At 38.7% G+C, this 22,506-nt stretch overlaps 1 protein-coding gene across 3 annotated transcripts in view; it reads left to right on the top strand.

The window, feature by feature from the left end:
- The window catches only part of SBF2 (SET binding factor 2), a 586,194-nt gene that overhangs the window by 508,925 nt on the left and 54,763 nt on the right, over positions 1–22,506 (top strand). For 2 of the 3 annotated variants that reach the window (XM_054025186.1, XM_054025185.1), the window contains exons 25-29: positions 961–1,106; positions 6,922–7,120; positions 9,209–9,405; positions 16,947–17,084; positions 18,345–18,440. In XM_054025186.1, coding sequence (XP_053881161.1) covers positions 961–1,106; positions 6,922–7,120; positions 9,209–9,405; positions 16,947–17,084; positions 18,345–18,440 — 776 coding nt within the window. The remainder of the gene's footprint in view (positions 1–960; positions 1,107–6,921; positions 7,121–9,208; positions 9,406–16,946; positions 17,085–18,344; positions 18,441–22,506) is intronic. The other variant, XM_054025187.1, reaches the window with a different exon arrangement.

Genomic DNA, 22,506 nt, shown 5'->3' with positions numbered 1-22,506 from the left:
TGTTCTTCTTTATGCTTTATAGTGATAGATTTAAGGAGTTGAATTTATTTAGCTTAACAATGAGAAGATTAAGGGTTGACTTGATCAGAGTTTATAAGTGGCTACGTGGGGAACAGATATTTAATAATGGGCTCTTCAATGTAGCAGAGAAAGATAAAACATGATCCAATGGCAGGAAGCTGAAGCTCAACAAATGAGACTGGAAATAAGGCATAAGGTTTTAACAGTGTGGGTAATTAATCACTGGAACAATTTACCAAGGATCCTGGTGGATTCTTCATCACTGACCATTTTTAATTTAGATTGGGTTTTTTCTAAAAGATATGATTTAGGAATTATTTTGAGGAAATTCTCTGGCCTGTGTTAAACAGGAGTCAGATTAGATTATCACAATGGTCCCTTCTAGACTTGGAATCTATGAATATGTTATAGTCCATTATTAGGCACCTTACTAGACTAGGTGGATTATTAGTCTGTTACAGAGTGGCAATTCATGTGTTCCTCTACTGATTAGTGCCTTTTTGGCTCAATGGACTAGAATCTCAACCTAATTCTGGAATAGAGAGATTTTTAGATTTCTTATTTCATGTCTTCAGTCTGTTAACCAGGAAGATTTATTTGTTATATTTCCAACAAAATTAAAACCTGCAAACAGAAGATGGTTGTTTTTTCTTTACTATTGGACACAGTTGGCATAGTGTTGCCACAGCACATTCTCCTAAATCCCAGGACTAGGAATTTAAAATTTTAGGAGCCCATTTTCTGAGGTCCTGACCTCACTTTTTTCTTGAAATTAAATGAAAAATTGTTAAGCATGCTTTGTGTGGATGAGAAGATATATCCTACAAGTGTATTTTGGTATACCGATACAGCTACTGAATATTAGTGAGAGTTAAATATAACTGTTGTATTTTACCTACATTTTGAGATCAGGCATTGTTATTTATTTCTGAATTCTAGCACCTTCTCAAAAACAATTGTGAAAGGAGCCAAACGTGCAGGGAAGATGACAATTGGTCGTCAATACTTATTAAAGAAGAAGACAGGCACAATAGTGGAAGAAAGAGGGAATCGTCCAGGCTGGAATGAAGATGATGATATCTCTGGTAAAATATATTCATGTTATCAGATGAGCTTATGCATCCATTCAAATACACTGACCTCTCAAGAGATTCTCAAACAGTAATTAATTGGTAAAAGGGTCTATTTGAGACATTAGACTGAAAGGTTTCAAATGTTATCACTTGGTGAAGTCTTTGAACTTTTATTACTTTCCCAGGTTTGTAGGAAATAAGGGGGAGCACAAGCTTTTAACTTAGTTTATTTGCAGCGGAAATTTTCAAATTTCAGATCCTTTTTTTAATCACCGAACTGTGCTCAGTACAACTTTGCTTACCACCCTGTATAGCACCCTGGAGTAGACAAGGATAACGTTGGCTAACAGCATTAAGGCAAACTTAGCAGCGTTCATGTACAGTATTGTTAAACAGTTTGTCATGAGCCATTAATCTAGAATGGTTGAGTCTCATTCTAGAAAGGCAAGTGTAAAGAAGAAGCAAATAGCATAGGTTCTATCAACAGATATGAAAGTATAAAATGAGGGGATTTCTTCAATTAACAAAAAGTATTACATGTGAAAATATCACACTTCAAGACATCAATGGAAAGTATTGGTGCTGAAGGCAGAAAGTGTTCATTTTGTTTTGTTTTTTTCTAAATACCTCAGTTTCTAAAATGTGCTGCTGTCATTTACAGAGAGAGGGCGGGTGAGGTAATGTCTTTTGTTGGACCAACTTCTGTTGGTGAGGAGACAAGTTCAAAAATGTGTCTCTCTCACCAATGGAAATTGGACCCATAAAAGATATTATCTGACCCACCTTATATTTCTAATATCCTGGGATCAACATGGCTACAACAACACTGCATACAACTGCTGTCACAACATCCATTTTTTCCTAATCTGGATCAATGCTACTATAAAACATACCACTAGAGGGAACCAGATTCTCCTATACCTAAATAGGTATTGTTTTGTCACATCATTCTTCACTTTTTTTATTTACTATTTCAGATAATGAAGTGTATCAAAAATTAATTATTTCTTCAAAACATTACACAAGCCAAATATTTCCTATTTATCACAGCACTGGTGTTGGAGATAGATATAGATATATATAGGAAAGATTACAAGTAGGAAAAGGAGACTAATCTTTTTCCCCCTTTCTTTTGTTTTATTTTTGAAATACCTTTTTTCATTAATAAAATGATTGGACTGGTTGGTAAGTGTGAGTGGGACAAAATATGTGGATGTATATAAAGCTCATTTCTACTGAACTCTTAAGCTTGGCTCATTGTGTGCTCTCAAAAAGAATGAACAAAGCCTTCAAGGAAAAGGCTAAAAATACCTAATGCTCGTCCCTCATCTGATGGAGAAGGGAAAGAAATCAGAGGGAAAATGTCCTCACATTAGTCAGAAATAACTCTCATCGTGTGGAAATCCAGATTCTTCTTCGGTCCTTGTCCATATAGATTCCATTTGTGGTGCGTGTCCACTCCCTGCGCTCAAGCTTGGATTCTTTGGCTAGCAGTGTCCACTGGAGTTGCGCTTGTACCCTGTATGTCCTGCTGCCCGGAATGCATAAAAGGCAGGAAGTGTTAGTAAGTTTAGTGTTAATGGGTTAATTGTTGTCTCCCCCCACCCACCACACACACACCTTTAAAAAAAAATTGTAAAAAAATTCCTTAGTTTGTGATGCTTTCTCAGTACTGGGTTCCAACCCTTAAGGCTGAACTGTAGTCTCCTGGTTTTAAGAACTGCCCTTCTTGAGATGTGGTGATGCCACTTAATGATGGGCATTTTCAGGTTGTTCAAGAAAGCAAGAGGTGAGCAAGGCTTACACTCTTCGCTGCAGTTTAAGGCAAGTTGTTAGTCTCTGAAGGTCAGCACACCCTTCTCACCATGCTGTACTAGACTGGAGGCTGAGGCTGTATCTCAGACACAACAGTTAAGTCCATGGCCACATCTATTGCTATGAGGAAGTCCTTATGGTTGATGTTTTCTGGCATACCTAGAAAGGTACAAACAGCCTTGGAATCAGATTGAAACCAAATTTCAAAATGTCAAAATTTCCCATGAACCAGAAATTCTGAGTTTCAGCCAACTCACAAGCACCTTTAAGATCTTTGGGAAGTAACCATATCTGCACCAGACCTACTCCAAACAGAGCTCCTATATTCAGCAGAGGTGCCAAAAAAGAGATGCCCTTTGTCTCCTCTTTGACAGCCACTCACTGCAACAGCTTCAAGGCAGCTGATTTAATGCCTTGGTCAGGAGCCATTTATAACACCTAGAGGATCTTTTTTTACTCCTCTTCTCCTTTTGGAAACCATTTACTTTATTTTTTCAGCACCACAGACCATTGGGTCTTAGAGATCATCATGGTGGCATATTCCATACAATTTCAGACCCTTCCTACCCCCATCTCCCTTCCCCATCCCTTTTCATGGGTCCCTCCCACAAGAGACTGTTACAGCTACAGGTGGAATCACTTCTAAGTCTTGAAGCAGTGGAAGAAGTGCCTGTAGAATACAGAGGGAATGGGGTTTACTCCGATTATTTTCTAATTCCAAAGAAAAAGGGAGGCTGGTGCCCAATTCTGGATTTGGAGCAAGGTATTTAGCCGTCCCAAGTTCAGAATGGTAACACTAGCCTCTATAATCCCCTGCTTAGATCCCCAGGAGTGGTTTGCAGCTCTCAGCTTCCAAGTTCACTACTTTCACATAACAATCCATTGAGCTCATTAGAATTACCTGAAATTCCAAGTGGGAAAGTCCTATTATCAATATCGAGGTCTTCCATTCGGATTACCAGCAGCAACAACAGCATTCACAAAATGCTTCGCACTGGTGGTGGCTCACCTGAGAAAGCAAGGAATCCAGGTGTACCATACCTCAGCGGTTGGTTTATTCCTGAGAAATCACACAGCACGTGACTAGCTCCAATCATCAAATACTTCAGCTTTTCACTGCCCACCACAAAGTCAACATATAAAAGTCAGTATTAGTACCAACCCAGAGGATACAATTCATAATCTACAGCAGCAAAGGTTTGTCTGCCTCGGGACAGATTCAACACCATCATGGATCTCAACAACAATTTACAGGCTCATCCTCAAACTTCAGGACAAGCATACCTCAGACTTCTAGATGACATGGCCGCCTGCACTTACATAATATAGTATGCCAGACTTCACCTAAGTCACATGGTTGAAATCTTTGTATCTTCCCAAAAGATATTATAGTCATAAAGGTGCAGGTCCCCCAGAAGTCCTATTGTTATTAAACTGGTAGAAGGACTATCCTTTTCCCCACCGTTGCCATCGAAGACACTAGTGACAAATGATTCCACACTCAAGTTGGGACTTCACCTGGACCATCTCCAGGCCCTAGACCTTTGGACTCTTGAGCACAGGTCCCAAGGAAGCCTGCAGTAGTTATGATCATGCTGGTACTTGCTTGGCCAAGACAGTTCTGGTTATCAGACTGGATTAATCTATCCGGTACCCTTCCCTCTTCCAGACATAATCTCCCAGAACGATGGGTAGATCCTCCATCCAGACCCTGATTCATTACACTTGACAGCCTAGATGAAGACTAGAAAACCATCATTGAGAGGAGTTGCTCTGCAGAGGTCCAAAGTATGTTAATCCACAGTAGAAAAGACCTACTAGACTTACATATTTGGCAAAGTGGAAAAGATTTGCTATTTGGACCCAGCAACATCAGTTAGCTCCCTTAGACACTCAGATATCTGCTATTATGAGTTACCTTTTATTGCTGGAAAATGCAGGACTGTTTATAAGCTCTTTAAGAGTACACTGGGTAGCCAACCATCCCTCCCATTCTGGGTCACACAGCATTCTCCCAACTGACAGTAGCTAGATTCCTTAAGGGCCATATGTACCTGTTTCACCCAGTTAAGGAGCCTTCCCCTGCTTGAGATCTCTAAGATAGTCCTAGTGGGATTGATTGCCCACCCTTTTGAGTCTCTAGCTATGTGCTCACTTTATCATTTATCCATGAAGATAGCCTTCCTTGTGGCAGTAACATCTGCCCAAAGGGAAGGAGAAATATAGGTACGTATTACTATTACTATGACTGGTGCACAATATACTATATTACACAATATACATCTATTACATAAGGATAAGGTGGCCTTTAGGCCTCACTCTAAAATCTTGCTGAAAGTAGTCTCAGACTTCTAAGTAATACCTGATTGTCTAATACCAGTATAGCTTTGTCTTTTTTCTTGTGCCCCACTCCAGCCAAGGGGAAGCCATACTGCGTACCCTGGATGTGCTTCGGGCACTATCATTCACTTTCAGGAATTCCCTGAGATTATTTGTAGTTTTCATAGGTAGGATGAAGGGCCTGGCAGTATCTGTCCCTAAAATATCTAACTGTTGCATCAGAGTATACTGAGCTAGCTAGTTTAGATCAGTGCCCACTCCACCAGGACCCAGGCAGATCCTGTGTCTTCTTTAAGAAGTGTACCAATCTCTGAGATATGTAGGGCAACTATGTGAGATTGGGTTCATACATTTCCACAACATTACTCCCTTGTTAGAGGCATCAAGAACTGAAAACCACTTTAGCAGAGCATTTCTTCAAGTCATTATTCAAATAGACTCCAAGCACCCTTCTCTTATTTGCCAGGTCACTGCCTATGAATTAGTGTTCTGCAGTCTGACCCAAACCTGATGGGGCCCAACTACAAGTGTTGGGTCTGGGTTGGTTTGGGTGTGAAAACAACCAACCCCACTCAGGCTCAAGTCAGATTGGATCACCTCCTCTTGCCCCACGGGATCGGCACAGGTGGGTGCTCTGCTGGCTGCTGCCACCTCGCCGAGCTGTATGTGCTCAGCAGTGAGTGTACTGAGAAGTTGCAGCGCCTCTCAGTCTGCAGTGCATGCGGCTCCTGTGGCATTGGCCCCACTGGCAGGAAAAGGAGAGCGGACTTCTCCTGTTCTGTGCAACAACAGGGTACATTATTCTTCTGGGCAAGGCTTAAATTGTTTGGTGATGTGGGTAGAGAAGGGTTGGGTTGGTCTCCCGACCTCGTGATGGACTGTGGAGCTTATTGCCAAAGGAAGTTGAGGCCAAGAACGTATAAAGAGTCAAAAATGGATTGGACATTTATATGGATAACAAGATATCTAGAATGATCATAATTAATGATAAATTTTGTGGAAGAGATATTAAACTTCATGTCTCATGTTAACTGTTAGAGATCAGTTAATTATTTAATGTGAGGCGCAGATTATCCAATATCTCCCTACTGTGGGGTTCTTATACTTTCCTCTGCAGCATCTGGTGCTGGCTGCTTTTGGAGACAGGATACTAAACTAGATACTGATCTAGTGAGGTAATTTCTATGTTTCTGTGGTGGGTGGCATGTGGAATGTTCATAATTCCCACTTCTTTGGACCCTGTAGGTTAGATCCACAGGAGTAACCGAAGATCCCAAATTAACTTTCCCAGTGCAGAAGATTATGCTCAACTACTTGCTTTGGAATTATATGGGCTCATCTTTGGCTTAGGTTTAAATAGAACTGTTTAGGTCATTGATAATATTTGCATGCCACTGGGATGCTGGTGACAGTTTTAGGGTGTTGCTGCTTCACATATGCTCCCTTCCATCAGTTCCAGGATATTGTAGCCTTTATCGTAAATTACTTTAATAAAGTTTGTAGCCTGTTGGCTATAATTTGTATAAATTGGTATCAGTTGTCATTAGTCCCTGCCATCAGCAATTGCTGGATTTGGTAAATATGATGTTTTGCTCAGAATGAAGCATCTCAGTCTACTTTATATAACTAGTGCATTTCTAAATACTAAGCTAGAAAAGTATTTTAACTTCAGTTTCAGATGACAGTGAATTGCACACAAGTGGTACTTTGAAAGCCTCAGAAAAGTCAACAATGGAGCAGTTAGTAGAGAGAGCCTGTTTTAGAGACTATCAGCGTTTGGGACTGGGGACCATCAGTAGTAGCTCTTCTCGCTCCAAAACAGAATATTTCCGAATAACTGCATTGAACAGGATGTATTCACTTTGTAGAAGGTGAGTTAATCAGTTCACTCTTATGTTTAGAAATGTGTATCTGCCATATTACACATCATCCACAACATCCATTACATATAACACATCCATTTAGAGAGCAAAGTATTCTGAGAAAATGGTACTTGTCATAAACCCAAAACCAATAACATTGAACTTACAACAAACATAGCAGTGCTGATTTTCTCTTTTTGTTGTAACATATTTGTTAGCAGCTCTGTATGTTCAGCTACTAAGACTTGTATTTTAGTTGGATCTATAATGTCCTTTTTGTACATTATAAAATCCTAATTTGAAAGCTCCTAAAGGTCTATTCTCCTGTCAATGCATGGGAGCTACATACAATCAATTCATTTTAAAGTTACTGGATGTTACACACCTAAAACTTCTGTTTGAGACTAGGAAAACAAGCCCCAGACGTGCATGTTTATTAATACAGTTCAAACCAGAAACTGCAAATAAGAACTCATGAACCAATTGTTGGAGCACTTCCTTTAAAATGTTTGTCATATACTATATGTGAACTCCTGAACATCAGTCAGAAGTTAATGCTTAAGCCCTTTTTATTGTGAAAGTTAACTGAGATTTATTATCAGTGCCTACAAAAATGCTGTTTAACACAACAGCAAATCTGCAGAAGTTTCATCACTGAAGTACTCACATCCTACAAAGACACTGCAGGCTAAAAGTTGTTTTCGTTATGGAAAAATGAAATTGCCATCATTTTCATGGAAAGAGCACAAAAGAATATTAAATCCAGGCTGTTTGTCTCTTATCCAAAGCACCAATGTGACAACAATACTTTTATTCAATCACTAGCGAATATTAGTTAAATTGAACAAAGAAATCACTGCATTATATTAACTGTGCTTTTAAGTTGCTTGTAATCACTATATTTTTAAAATAATTTTCATACCTTTTCCTTACCCAAAAAATACCTGTTTGAATTTTTGTCACTATTTTGAGAAAAGTAGTCAATATCCAGTTGGTTTACAAATTTTGGGATATGGGTGGTTATTTAATGTCATGTGATTTTGGTTCAGATACTATATTTTAGGAAATAGACCATAAAATGGATTAGGCATTCATTCCCTGATGATAAAGTTCAGTAAATGTCAAATAAGTTCACTTACATTGTGTCACACACAATCCTATGTTGTGCATTATAGAAGAAGAGGGGTTCTTTAGGAAAATGTAAAATCTCCCGAGTGCTCTCTTTAATTAGTTTTCTCTCAAAATAAAACTGACACTTTAATTGAATCCTCTTTGTAGGAGGTAGAAGAAATCTTTCAAACGCCTTGAATCCTTCTTCCACTTACATAACCAGAGACAACACTCTCTTGCTTGATTTTCTGTTTTCAAAACTATTATATCGTGGAAGTTCCCAAACTGTCTTTGTTTTGTTTTTTTAAACATTATATAACCAGCAATTTGTAATGTGCTGTTCCAAAATTGTTTCTTACTAAAATATTTAAATGCATTTTGACATGAGCCAGTTATGGTCAATGCCAAAGTACTGTGTTTTAATTCAAAGCATCTAAACATTCTTGCCTTTAAAATGTCAGCGCCTGTACACAATCACTGGTGTCAAATATAAAAATAATGTTTGTTTCCTTTGAAGAGCCCCAGTGATCTGTTTTTTATGTCTTTCTCATAAACCTGACTCTGTTCAAATGACAGATTGAGGAGAGAATTTCAGGAATAAATGGGGAGCAAGGAGATTTATCAACAAATAAGACTGTAAATTTTCTCCAATGAAATTTGCTTTTTAAAAATTCTAATACTCTTCATCCTATCAAAATAATAATCAGGAATACACTGTATTACAAAAATTAGCTATTCTTTAAAAGCCCTGGCTGGGATGATTTAGTTGGTGTTGGTCCTGCTTTGAGCAGGGGATTGGACTAGATGACCTCCTGAGGTCTCTTCCAACCCTAATATTCTATGATTCTATGATAAATAAAAGTGCATATATCAGTGAAAACTGCAGATTAAGAAATATACGTATCCTGTTTTAAAAAGGAAAAGGAAGGATCTTTTTGAAAATAATTCTGATTATCTTTTTAATTTTCTCTCTATTGATTAATATAGCTATCCTGGACTTTTGGTAGTACCTCAGTCTGTGCAGGACAGCAGTTTGCAGAGGGTAGCTCGTTGTTATCGTCACAATCGCCTGCCAGTTGTCTGCTGGAAAAACTCAAAAATCAGTACTCTGCTGCTAAGAGCTGGGGGCTTCCATGGAAAGGGAGTTGTCGGCCTCTTCAAATCTCAAAACACACATACTGCAGGTGAGCTTGTGTTTCTGGACTTTCTGCATGTGTTGTTTCAGTGAAAGAGGTTCTTTTCCTTTAGAGATGTATGGTGTTCTCATGAATAAATTGTTTAATTTACAGCAACCCCACCTGCTTTCTTTAAACAATATTCTTTTAATTTGGTTTTGTTGTTGCACCTTATTTTCTTGCATCACACACGAGTTCATGTTGTCATTATTTATGGGATATAGCAATAGTTAGAGCAAATTCTACCCATTTGACTCTCTGATGGCTTTGAGCATAATTTTAGTTTTACTTTGGGAGAGCTTTTTATAAAACCAAGGCCTGAGAGATTTCCAGAGTTCTGCTTGGGTTCTTTGGGTGAGATAAAGGTTCATCTTTCCCATGATCACCACTGGAACAGTGCAAGATCTGTCATAATGGAGTATCTTTGAAGAGAATATTGGAGGAAAGTGAATTGCATGTTAAGAGGGAAATGAATTGTGAAGGACACATTACTCTCGACTTTCACCTCCCACATGAGCTGCATGGTGTGTCTTTAATTCTTATTCTTTCTCATAGTTATTGTCTTGGTTTTATGTTTTTGAGAGGGCCTGAGTGAGCTGTATATGATGTTCTGTTCTGAAGATAAGATAATGACACTGAATAAAGTTAATACCGCAGAGATGTTAGCCAATAAGGAAAGTCTAAGTACTGGGAGAGGGATAGCTCAGTGGTTTGAGCATTGGCCTGCTAAACCCAGGGTTGTGAGTTCAGTCCTTGAGGGGGCCACTTAAGGATCTGGGTCAAAATCAGTACTTAGTCCTGCTAGTTAAGGCAAGGGGCTGGACTTGATGACCCTTCAGTCTCCTTTCCAGTTCTATGAGATAGGTATATCTCTCTCTCTATATTTTTTTTTTTTGGGGGGGGGGAAATACTTGTGACTGTATGAAGAAAACAGGACTGGTGCATCTCTTAGGCATATAGTGTTAGAAGTAGAATTCAAGACAAAAGTGAACTTGGTTATCTAAATAAGGAAGAATTTGGTTTGCGATTAACTATCCAAACCCTAGCCTGATCCAGAGAAATTAGAGCAGAATGAAGGGTCCTTTTACCTCTTTGAAATAAATGGTATCATGGGAGTTGGGAATTAACTAGCCAGTGGAATTTATTTCTAAGAAAAAATATCAAAATGTTGCTCAGAAAGCATGAGAGGAAAGTGGCAAAGCAGATATGCAATCAGTATAGAAATTTCTGGATCAATAAGTTCCTCCACTTCTGCAATTAAAGACTAAAAATCTGTTTTAAAGTACTTGACATTACTGAATAGTTTGCCCTGTGGAATTTTTCACTGTTAATAACATAATGTATTATGGTAAGCAAGTTACATAAAAGCAATGAGTGACTCAAGGTTCTCATGATGAGGATAGATTGCATGATTTAAGTATTTTCTGCATAATCCATTGAATAAAGTACTGCTTCATAAGGTATCTCTGTGAAATAACCATGGGAAATTGAAACTTATTAATTATATTTATAAATATTTTCAACTATTTATAAAGAACAGTTCACATCTGGCATAATATTTAACTATAAGAGCTTTGCATGTTTCACAGGCACTTGCAAAAAAGTGCTAAAACTTCAGAAATATTTTAATTAGAAATTCGATAACGACAGCAATATTTGGATTGGCTATTACGTTAGTGGTTAGTGGACTCTGCACTGGGTTATAAATTTACAGTGCTCACCAGGCCACACACTGTCTTTGTGGACCCTGCTGCCGCTCACTAGAGGTTCCCTAGTAGTACACTTTGACCTACTGCTCAAGAGCAGTTTTTCTTTTTTAATATCATTGGCTGTTCTGGCCACTGTGCACCTTAAGTGCCCTCTAGCTAAGGCATAAAGGACAGAGCGTCCCAGCCACCTGTCACTTCCTTCTTCTCACTCATTGCTGCAAGAGAGAACCCTTGGAGTGTCCACATCCCTTGCTCTAGTTTTAGTGTTAATTTGTTGTGGTTAGGGTAGTTATTTCTTCTATAGGTTTCTTTTGCCTGTTGGCTATAATAAAATAAAGCAACTTAATGGTTTATTCATAGGTTTTCTTTACCCCACTGTACAAGGGGTTTACCCCATTGTATATTACTTTAAAATGGCTGACATCAAGTCACAGGAGTTTAAAATTTGCCCTCCTGTAAAGCAGTTAACAATCGGCATTTACCTAGGAGATGTCTCATTTACCTAGGAGAGGGACATGTCGTGAAATGTTGCTCCAAATGTTCATCATTCTTGTACTCAGAAGATGAAGGAGGCAAGACTCAAACTCTTCCTCCTGGAAAAATTGATGCAAGACTCATCAGATCCATGCACACCCACAGAGAAGCTTCTTCAATCAAGGCAGTTGCAGTTGTCTCTAGTTTCCCAGTGAGCCAAACCCCTACTCTTAGGCCTTGGGTCATTTCTCACAAGACCCATTTGTCTGCCACATCAGCATTGACTTCTGAAAGGGGACCATCATTGACGCTGCTCCCAGGACCAGGACAGGTACTGATCTTCTTCCCCAAATAGGACACAGAAATCATCCTCTACATTTTCTTCCACTAAGAGCCTGAAAGCAGAGTCTCATTCTAGTATCTCCATACCAAAGTTGAAGCTGGCGCTGACCGTTCCCTTCCAGAGTAAGGACTGCACTGCCTTCAGTACTGATCCTACAGCACAGACCTCAGTACCAGCTACAGCACAGAGAGCTTTATTCACAGCACCATTGGCCTCTTTTTGATAGCCTCTGACACCACAACACCGGATGCCCAGGTGCTTGCCATATGAGCACCAGTACAATTCTCAGCATCAAGTGACCTCACTTTAGGGATCTGGGGCACACAAAAAAAAAAAAAAACCTGTCAGGGACAGTACTTGGTCCTGCTAGTGAAGGCAGGGGGCTGGACTCAATGACCTTTCAAGGTCTCTTCCAGTTCTATGAGATAGGTATAGCACATATATATATATATATATTTTTATTAGTCAGTCCTTGAGATAATACGCAAAAAGTATCCCATCTGGTTTCAAGCTGTTCCAACCCCCTTCTTGACCCTCTTCGGGGACGCTTCTCACAAGAGACTTTGAAGCAAGAGATGAAATTCCCTCTTACAACCAGGAGCAGCGGAGGGAATGCCCCTAGAGTTCAGTGGCAAGGACTTTTACTGCTTAATACTATAGAAGAAGGAACTTGGAAACCGATCCTTGATCTTTGACATCTCAATGCCTTTATCCATTGTTTCAAATTCTGTATTGCTACCTTTCTATAATCCCCAATTTGGATCCTATGGGCTGGTTCATGACTTTCAACTTACAGGATGACTATTTTCACATTTTGATACATCCAGGTCACAGGAGGAATGAACATCATACTATCAGTATGGAGTCCTGTGCTTTGGCCTTTCACCAAAGTTCTGGCAATGGTGCCAAGCCCATATGAGAAAACAAGGACTCCAGGTACAATGCTATCTAGAAATCCATTTAGACAAGGAAATCCCCACAACAAGTGACCAACTCATTTAAATTATTCTAAATCTCTTTGCATCACTGGGACGCCAAGTCAAAAAAAAAATATCCACACAGATCCCAAATCAGAGCATAGAACTTATCAGAGCCATGTTAGAATCTAGGTCAGCAAGAGCATACCTCTTTCAGAGATTTCAGACAATGACAGACTTCATCAGACAGTTCCAGGAATACCCAAAAATACCATTGAGGACCCACCGCAAACTCATAGGGCACATGGCAGCAGGCACTTACACCACATTCATTCAGCTCCACCAATTACAGATTATGGGGAGATGGTCTCCTCAGGAGATGGTCCTATATATAAACATTCTAGAAGTCAGGGCTATTCAACTGGCTTTTCTACCTCTTATTTAAGGCTTAACTATCCATGTGTTCATAGAAAACACCACAGCAATACAACATATCAACAAGCGGGGTGGGGGAGCCAGATCCTCTTCACTGCCAGGAAGTCATGCATTTCTGGCATTGGTGTATCTGTAATCATACCACACCTGGCCTCCAGACTACTTTGTCGGATCAATTCAGCAGAGACTTGTTTGAAAGAAACATGATCCCTCAAGAGCTCAGTCCTTTGTGTCATTTTTTGCGTATGGGGGTTTCTAAAATTGGAACTGTTTGCAGCAAGTGCCATATGTTCTGCTCCAAAAGAGGCATCCACATGGATGCCTATTTCACCCTGTGGGCTCCAAATTTAATGTATGCCTTTCAACCAACACCTGTGATACCCAAAGTTTGGAGGAAGGTCAAACAAGATGATTGTATGATCATGATAGTCCCAGAATGGACCAGGCAGGTATTCAGATCTAATGAATATAGCAATACAGAAACCTGCCTGATTTCTCAGAACGATGACCCCAAATCATTACACCTTGAAGCCTGGATGCTGGCTTTATGACATCTACTGAGCAATGCTGCTCTGCTGCAGCCCAAAACATCTTTCTTCAATGCAGAAAACCTTCAACCAGGTTGAACCTTCAATCTTACGAGGCCAAATGGAAGAAGCTTTCTATCTAAGCAGTTCAGCATCAGTTCTCAGTGTTGACCGTTCTAGTTTCAGCAATATTGGAGTATTTACTTTCTCTGAAGCAGTCAGGACTCTCTCTCGGCTCAGTAAGAGTGCAACTGGCAGGGATCTCTGGAAATCAACCTCCTATTCAGGGTTTTCACACCCCATAGGGATGAAGTCCATGCTTGAATAATAAGAGTATAACCATAAGAATTTGCCACCGACCACCTGACCAGGCTGGTGACAGTGATTGTGAAACGCTCAGGGAGATTAGAGGCTAAAAAATCAGAAAACCCAACAATAATGGGAGATTTCAGCTATCCCCTTATTGACTGGGTACATGTCACCTCAGGAAGGGATGCAGAGATAGAATTTCTGGGCACATTAAATGACTGCTTCTTGGAGCAGCTGTCCTGGAACCCACAAGGGGAGAGGTAGTTCTTGATTTAGTTCTAAGTGGAGCACAGGATCTGGTTGAAGACATGAAGATAGTTCTACAGCTTGATAATAGCAACCATGATGTAATTAAACATCCCAGGGGTTGGGGGGAATACCAAAGAAACCCAACACAGTAGCATTTAACTTCAAAGAGCGTAATGACACAAAAGTGAGGAAACTAGTTAAATGGAAATTAAAAGGAACAGTCACAACTTGTTCATCTGCACATCTACCAATGTGCTATATGCCATCATGTGCCAGCAATGGCCCTCTGCCATGTACATTGGCCAAACCTGACAGTCTCTACGCAAAAGAATAAATGGACACACATCTGACATCGGGAATCATAACATTCAAAAACCAGTAGGAGAACACTTAAGTCTCTCTGGTCACTCAATAACAGACCTCAAAGTGGCAATTCTTCAACAAATAACTTCAAAAATAGACTCCAACATGAAGCTGCAGAACTGGAATTAATTTGCAAACTAGATACCATCAGACTAGGCCTGAATAAAGACTGGGAGTGGTTGGGTCATTACAAAACCTAAACTTAATTTCCCCAATACTAATTTCTCCCTACTGTTACTCACACCTTCTTGTCTGTAATGGGCCACTCTCCTTCAAAAGTTATTTTTCCTCCCTTGGTATCCGTCTGTTAATTGATTTATCTCGTTAGACTGACCTAACACTTGGTAAAGCAACCCCCATTCTTTCATTTATTTATACCTGCTCCTGTATTTTTTACTTCATACATCTGATGAAGTGGGTTCTAGCCCACAAAAACTTATGCCCAAATAAATTTGTTAGTCTCTAAGGTGCCACTAGGACTCCTCCATTTTTTTTTATTTTTATTTTTATTTTTTATTTTTTTGCTGATACAGACTAACACGGCTACCACTGAAACCAGTCACAAGAGTGAAGTGCCTATAAGCTGCATGGAGACTATTTAAAAACACCATAACAGAGGCTCAAAGTAAATGTATACCCCAACTAAAAACAAATAGCAAGCGGATGAAAAAATATCATCATGGCTAAACAGCAGAGCAAAAGAGGCGCTTATAGTCAAAAAGGCATCCTAAAAATTAGAAGTCAAATCCTACTGAGGAAAATAGAAAGGAGCATAAACTCTAGCAAGTCAAATGTAAAATATAATTAGGAAGGTTAAAAAAGAATTTGAAGAACAGCTAGCGAAAGACACAAAAACTAACAGCAATTTTTTTTTTAAGTACACCAGAAGCAGAAAGCCTGCCAAACAATCAGTGGGGCTTCTGGACAATAAAGGTACTAAAGGAGCACTCAAAGAAAACAAGGTTGTTGAGATTACCACAGCTGAGCCATTCTTTTTAGGTGAGAGTTCTGAGGAACTATCCCAGATTGAGGTGTCAATACAGGAGGTTTTGGAACAAACAAATAAATTAAGCAGTAATGAGTCACCAGATGGTATTCACCCAAGAGTTCTGAAAAAACTAAATTATGAAACATTAGAACTACTAAATGTTGCATTTAACCTATTGCTTAAATTAGCCTCTGTACCAAATGATTGGAGGATAGCTAATGTAATACTGATTTTTTAAAAAGACTCCAGAGGCAATCCTGGCAATTACAAGTGGGTAAACCTAATTTCAGCTAAATTGGTTGAAACTATAGTAAAGAACAGAATTATCAGACATATAGATGAACATGTTATATTGGGGAAGAGTCAATACGGCTTTTGTAAAGGGAAATCATGTCTCACCAATCTATTAGAATTCTTTGAGGGAGTCAACAAGCATGTGGAGCGCCCAGTGCAATGCTGTGACCAAAAAGGCTAATACGAACTTTGAATGTGTAAACACAGGAATCTTGAGTAGTAGGGAGATTAATGTATTATCTCTGTATTTGGCACTTGTGCCACCGCTAGTGGAATACTGTGTCCAGTTCTGATGTCCACAATTCAAGAAAGATGTAGATTGGAAAGTGTTCAGAGAAAAGCCACAAGAATGAGTAAAGGAATAGAAAACATGCCTTGTAGTTACAGACTCAAGAAGCTCAATCTGTTCAGTTTAACAAAGAGAAGGTGAAGCGGGTGATTTGATCACAGTCTGTAAGTACCTAGCTGGGGAACAGAAATTTGATAATAGAGGACTCTTTAGTCCTGCAGACAAAGGCATAACAAGATCCAGTGTCTGGAAGTTGAAGCTAAATAAATTCAGACTGGAAATAAGGCATGAATGTTTAACCATTGCAAAAATTTACCAAGGGTTGTGGTGGATTCTCTATCGCTGGCAGTTTTTAAATCTAGATAGGGTGTTTTTCTAAAAGATAGGCTTTACTAAACAAGAATAAATTTACGGAAGTTCCGTGTTATTCAGGAGGTTAGACTTGATGATCACAGTGATCCCTTCTGGCTTGATGATCTATGAATCTAAGAAATGTTGATGTGCATTAAAGGCAGAATGCAAAGTGTTCTCTCTGCTCTCATTCTCAGTCACATTTTTTACATTTGATTGTTATCTATGTTGTTTTGGTTTTACACATATATGTAAATATAGCAATAATTTAATCTATTTTGTACTTTTCTGTGTTTATATAGTTCCTCCTAATTTAGAATCTTCAAGCAGCATAGAACAGGAGAAATATCTGCAAGCCCTACTGAATGCAATTTCCATCCACTGTAAAATGAATGGCAGTAATACTCTTACTGTAAGGCCAACAATTGCTTTGTCTCCAGGTAAAAATACGCTGCACTATTCTTTTCTGTAACTAAGATGAAAAGTAAAACCACTGTGATTGTCTGTGTCTTAGACTCCCCAGTCTGATTTCTGTTACTCCTGCAGTGTGACTTCTTAATATTACAGCTTCTGGGTAGCTAATTTACTCCAATTTTTTGCAAATGAGTTTTCCATAGTGTCAAGAATGTTGAAAACTAAATTATTCTCCAGAACAATTTCAGACAGGCCAAATTTGTAGCTAAATTTGGACCATCATAATTTTTATTATTTGACACACTATTTCAGTGTTTTTCAACCAGGAGTTGCAGCAGAGGGATCACAGAAGGAAATCAGGAGAGTTGCAAGGCATTCAAAATGTTATTACACTTCTAAAACAAAGCAAATAAAATTTCCAAAATAATTTCAGGGTGGCCAACACCTTTGAAGTTTGTGAGGTCCAATGTACTAATAGTAGTTGTATTATATAGGCTTATCACAGTTATCATTAATATATTTTTTGCTCTTTTTATATTAAATGTAAGGAAGTTGCAAAATATTTTTGCTTCAAATAAGGGGTCGCCAATCTGAAAAGGTTGAGAAACACTGCTTTATTTTATATTATGTGAAAATTTGTAAAGGTTGTTGGAAGTTGATGCTACATGAACATATACGGTATTTATCTATAAAAGTAGTGGAAGGTGCATAAGCAATGGTTATTTCCATGTTTTATACAGTCAGAATGAATTTTCATTTCTTTTCCAGGTACAATTTCAGTTAAATAAATGGAAAATTCTTGCAGTACACTCGACTTTAGCTAGATCTGAGTGAAATCACTAAGAAATTTGTCAGTATACTATTTCAGTTATCATGTGATGAAACCTGATAGGTTTCATGTAAAGTTAACTCAAATAATGTTTTAGAAACAGGAGCATGCGATTTGAAAAGTTTGTCTACTTGGCTTAATCAGTTGGTGGAACTGACTTACTGAATCCAAATAATGTTTTGTTTTGTTTTTTTTGGCAAAATAACACCATTCCAAATTTGTGCCTGCTTTGCTTCATTTATCATTAAATACTTTGATTGCATTAGCCATACCTAACCCTCCATAATGTTGCAAATATACACATTAGCTCTAAAAACAAGTTTAAGGAACTTTGAAAGTACAAAATTGGCAGCAATTAATTACATTCAGCATGAAAAGAACATTTTTGTCATTTGAGTAATGTTAGTCTGAATGACATTGTAGTTTTTAATCTTTTATTCTTTTTGACTGACTTTAGGCACTGAAAGGAGGGCTTCAAGAATGTCCACTGTGGTTAAGCAGGTAGTGCCAGGACATTTGGATGTAAATCTATCCAATAGCTTTGCTCGAGGAGGTTAGTAAGACTAGCTCAAAGACTAAGCATTGATGTAATCTGAAATAAAATGTATAATAAAATGTTAGTAGTAAAATCAAAACAATTAGTTCATACATGAATTAATTGCATTATAAAATAATAAAACACATATTAGAATTATTTAATTCATCAGCCACACGTGGAGTTAAAACATGTATCTTGTATTGCTTAATTAAGTAAATGGTCATTAATTGTTAACAGAATATTGTTAGCACCCAAGCAAGTTCAGACTTGCATTAGAGTTGTGAATGAGTAATTCTTTAGAATCCTAACATTACAGATCAACACAATAGTTGGGTGAAAATTATTTGATGCCTCATGAATATACAAATAGATGCATCTGAATGTTTCTTCAGGGAAATTAAGGACAGAGCAGGACAGCCAGTAATGGATAGGGTTGTACAAATGGGCCACTTAGAGTTGAAGGAGCACTTACTGAGTCTGAAGTTACTTCCAGTTGCCATTTTTACTTTGTGGGATGTATGTATGAAAGAGAGATGTATGTATGCAGAGAGCTTTGTTTAAATAAAATACTAATACAATAAAAAGCCTTACTAATTTGGTGCTTTCAGAGTCTGCATGTCTGGAAGTTGGCCTTGGGCTGCTGCTAAGAGGCAGAGACAGACTTTTTTCATTTGTCAGGAGTGAAATCAGACCTTTTGACTTTTCTACTTTGAGCCATTGGTTGTGATTTTATTTTGAACAGTCGTTGCATAAATCAGTGCACTGAAATTCATTTTATGTTTTTAGAATAGAGTAAGGGTGCAAGGATATTTCCTAATGGTCCCAATTCCATCCCAAGTATCTGGTACTGGGAAAATATTTGTGTTGCAGTTACCACCTGTGGCCACTAAAGACTGCTGCTAGGCAACCAGAGACTGCTTTTCTTGTATTATTCTTCCTTGTGTCTTCTACCAATTTCCATAGCCACCCAGTCACCCACCTGTGAAACAGCCACTCAATAGCTCCTTCATCTCATCCTTGCAGGAGTGAGGAGAGAGGAAGCACCAGATTGTGGTAGAGGAAAGAACTTCAAAGGTGTAGTATAGGGAAATAACGATGTTATGTGGGGAAAGAAAATAATTCAGTAGAGAGAGATACTCAAAAGTGGTAGAGGAAGAGATTAGAAGAAGGAGTCTCACAGTGCTGTGGTAAATGGAAAAGGGAAACCTATATGGGGAAAAGAAACACGGAGCTGTATACAGGGAAGTGAAGTGAGGGACACAGCAAAGAAAAGCAGAGGGAGAAAAAGAAACCTCACAGGAATGGGACGAAAATGAGGAAGAGGACACTTTGTGCAGCTCCATACATGACAATTTATAGTAAAATATGTATGCAGCTAATTTGCATATCTGCTAATGATTTTCATATAACCATAAACTTCTGCTTCTGGTGAATACACCCTGCCCCAAGCAGTGGTAGGACATGGAGCTGCATAGAACCTGGCAGCTGAGATTGGGGTAGATAGGAGAGTATCTAGAGGTACCGCAATGGATGGGTGTGGGATGGTGTCTGTTTGAGGATGCTGGGTAAATGGGTGTGCACTAGCGTGTCTAAGTAGATAAGGTTCTGGAGGGTGGGATGCTGGGTTAGCTGCGGACGCTTTTTGATGGTTGCATGAGGCTCCTAAGGAGTGGAAACTGAGGTGTCTGGGATGGCTGAGGGGGAGTTTGCTGGTTGTCTGCAGTTACTGGGATGCATGGAAAGTGTTGGGAGGGTGGGTGAGAAAGTTGCTGATATAACCAGGAGGGTAGGATGGTTGATGGTTGATGAATGTGGAAGTGGGGATGTATGCCTGGGGTTACTCTCTAGAAGATATGTGAGCCAGTGAGGCCAGTATTGGGCCACACCTTGTGCTGTTCCCTCTGCTGGGTTCCAGCAGAGGGAACAGCCAGAGAGGAGACAGAGGGGCCATCTGACTGTCTGCCCAGCAAGCACAACGGCTGCCCTATGTGGTCTGAAAGTGTAACTGCAGGCCAGTGTCTGCAGTCTGCTCACAACTCAGCAAGATACATGGGAATCCAGTTGAAATGCAGGAATGTGTAACAAGTTTGTCAAATGATGGCTGTCCCAGTTAAGGCAGGAAGCTCTGGAGAGAGAAAGGGAATATCTCCTAATAAGGAACTAAAAACCAGTCATACCAGATAGCAGGCTACTGTGCTCCCACAAGATAATACAAACATCCAAATTATCCCATTACTGATTTTATATGTAATTTTGCTATTGCTAGATTTATGTGCCCTTTCATGGTTTGTTATGATTGCACCATTGTGAAGCAATGTCCCAATGTAATATGGGTATGGGGCAGAGACTGGTAAGATTCAATGGACTTCTGGCTGACTAAAAGAGCAGGCTGCCTTAGGAAGGCAGCAGAAAATGGTGGTATTTTTGAGATGCTAATAATTAAGACATTTAATTAAAAATACATAAAACTAAGATTCACCATAATATGCACACAACTCTCCAGAGTTTTTGGGGCAAATGTTAGCAAATATTTTTGTCCCTTTTCCTCTCTTTTATGTTCCACTGGGTAACCCAATAATAAATATCATATACTACTAGTTGTCAATGTCTCAGCCAACAGCCCAAGCACTGCAGCATCCATTTAATAATAGGATTATGCAGTACATTGTCCAGAATTGTAGGTTAATACACTTCTGTTATTAGCAGCATTGCTGAGCTTCTGAGCTTGGTCCCCTCTTCCATTTCCTTATTTTTCCTGGACATCATACATATGGGGCCCAAAAGCCAAGTTTTACTAGGATGTGACCCAGCAGGAAATGACGTTTCCTGTATTTTGTGTGTATGTGCACACAATATTAATTACATGTCAGAGTGTATAGGCATCTTTTTGTTATTTAAATCAAAATGAATAAATATACCAGGGTAAATGTTCTGCACACTCTTTGAAATCAGAACAGTTCTGAATATGAATATTAGGCTCTCCTGAATGTATGCAAGTCAGACCTATGCTCATCCACTGTCTGTACAATATCAGGTTCTCTAGAAATATCAGAACAAAGTGTTTACATAAAATCCAGTCAGAGTGGTTCTGTTGTAGAGTAAATGGCCAATCAGTTACATTTTGCTGTAATTTTTCAGTACTAGGGCTTTCTTGGCTTTTTTTATATATCTTGCAGAACAAACATAATATTACTCAAAGTACAGACCTTTGTGTCTCAGACTGTCTCCAACTTTGGCTCAAATATGGTGTGGTGCATAATTAGTAATATGAAATAGTGTTTGTCATCTGTTTTTATCCCCAAGCATTTAAACAGTTAAGAGGTAATGTTAGTGGAATAGAATGTTGTCACAGGATAATAGTCTCTTGCTACTAGATAGATACTGACGTATTTATGGAAAATAAATGTGGAATCAAAGCCAAGACATTTATTGAAAAAGCAGGAGACATTGTTACTGTAATTTATGTTCTAACATTTTTGTTATACCAAATGGTTTGTGTAGATTAAAACACTTGGGGCCAAATCCTGCTCTTTGATGCATATTTATGACTGCCCCTGGAAATCAGGAGTGTGCACTTGAAGGAAGAATTTGCCCCTTGATATGATGAATGTTAGTGGTTTAGAGTGATAATTTTCCTAAACAGCATATGCCTTATACTGTACTTTAGAAGTATAGATAGAAAAGTGGGTAGGTAGGACTGCTGTCCTGCATCGGATAGACCTGGAGAACAGAATAATTATGTGCTTAAGCCAGTCAGAGAGGAACATATACAGCTTTACACAAATATCTTGTGGCTTTTATGGTGAAGATTGCTTCTGACAGGGTAATGTTAATAGTAATGTTCTTCAATAAGGTATCCAGCAATCTGATTGAATGGCTCAATTTCCATTTTATATAATTATCATATAATGGCATATCTTCTTGGCTGTGCTGCACATTTGGAATTATTGCAATGCCTTGAAAATTATTTATTTTGATTAGTAGGTACTGCTTTTCTATTTTGTATTAGTTTTCTGTTGTTTTGTAATGGCTAAGAAATGCACTACCTGTTATCTTGTACTTTTGAAAATTATTTGAATAT

The sequence above is a fragment of the Malaclemys terrapin genome, chromosome 4 (genome assembly GCF_027887155.1).
Source record: "Malaclemys terrapin pileata isolate rMalTer1 chromosome 4, rMalTer1.hap1, whole genome shotgun sequence".
In the NCBI taxonomy this organism is placed as follows: Eukaryota; Metazoa; Chordata; order Testudines; family Emydidae; genus Malaclemys; species Malaclemys terrapin.
The sequence above is the reverse complement of the archived record's forward strand: the minus strand, read 5'-3'. Positions and strand labels throughout refer to the sequence as shown.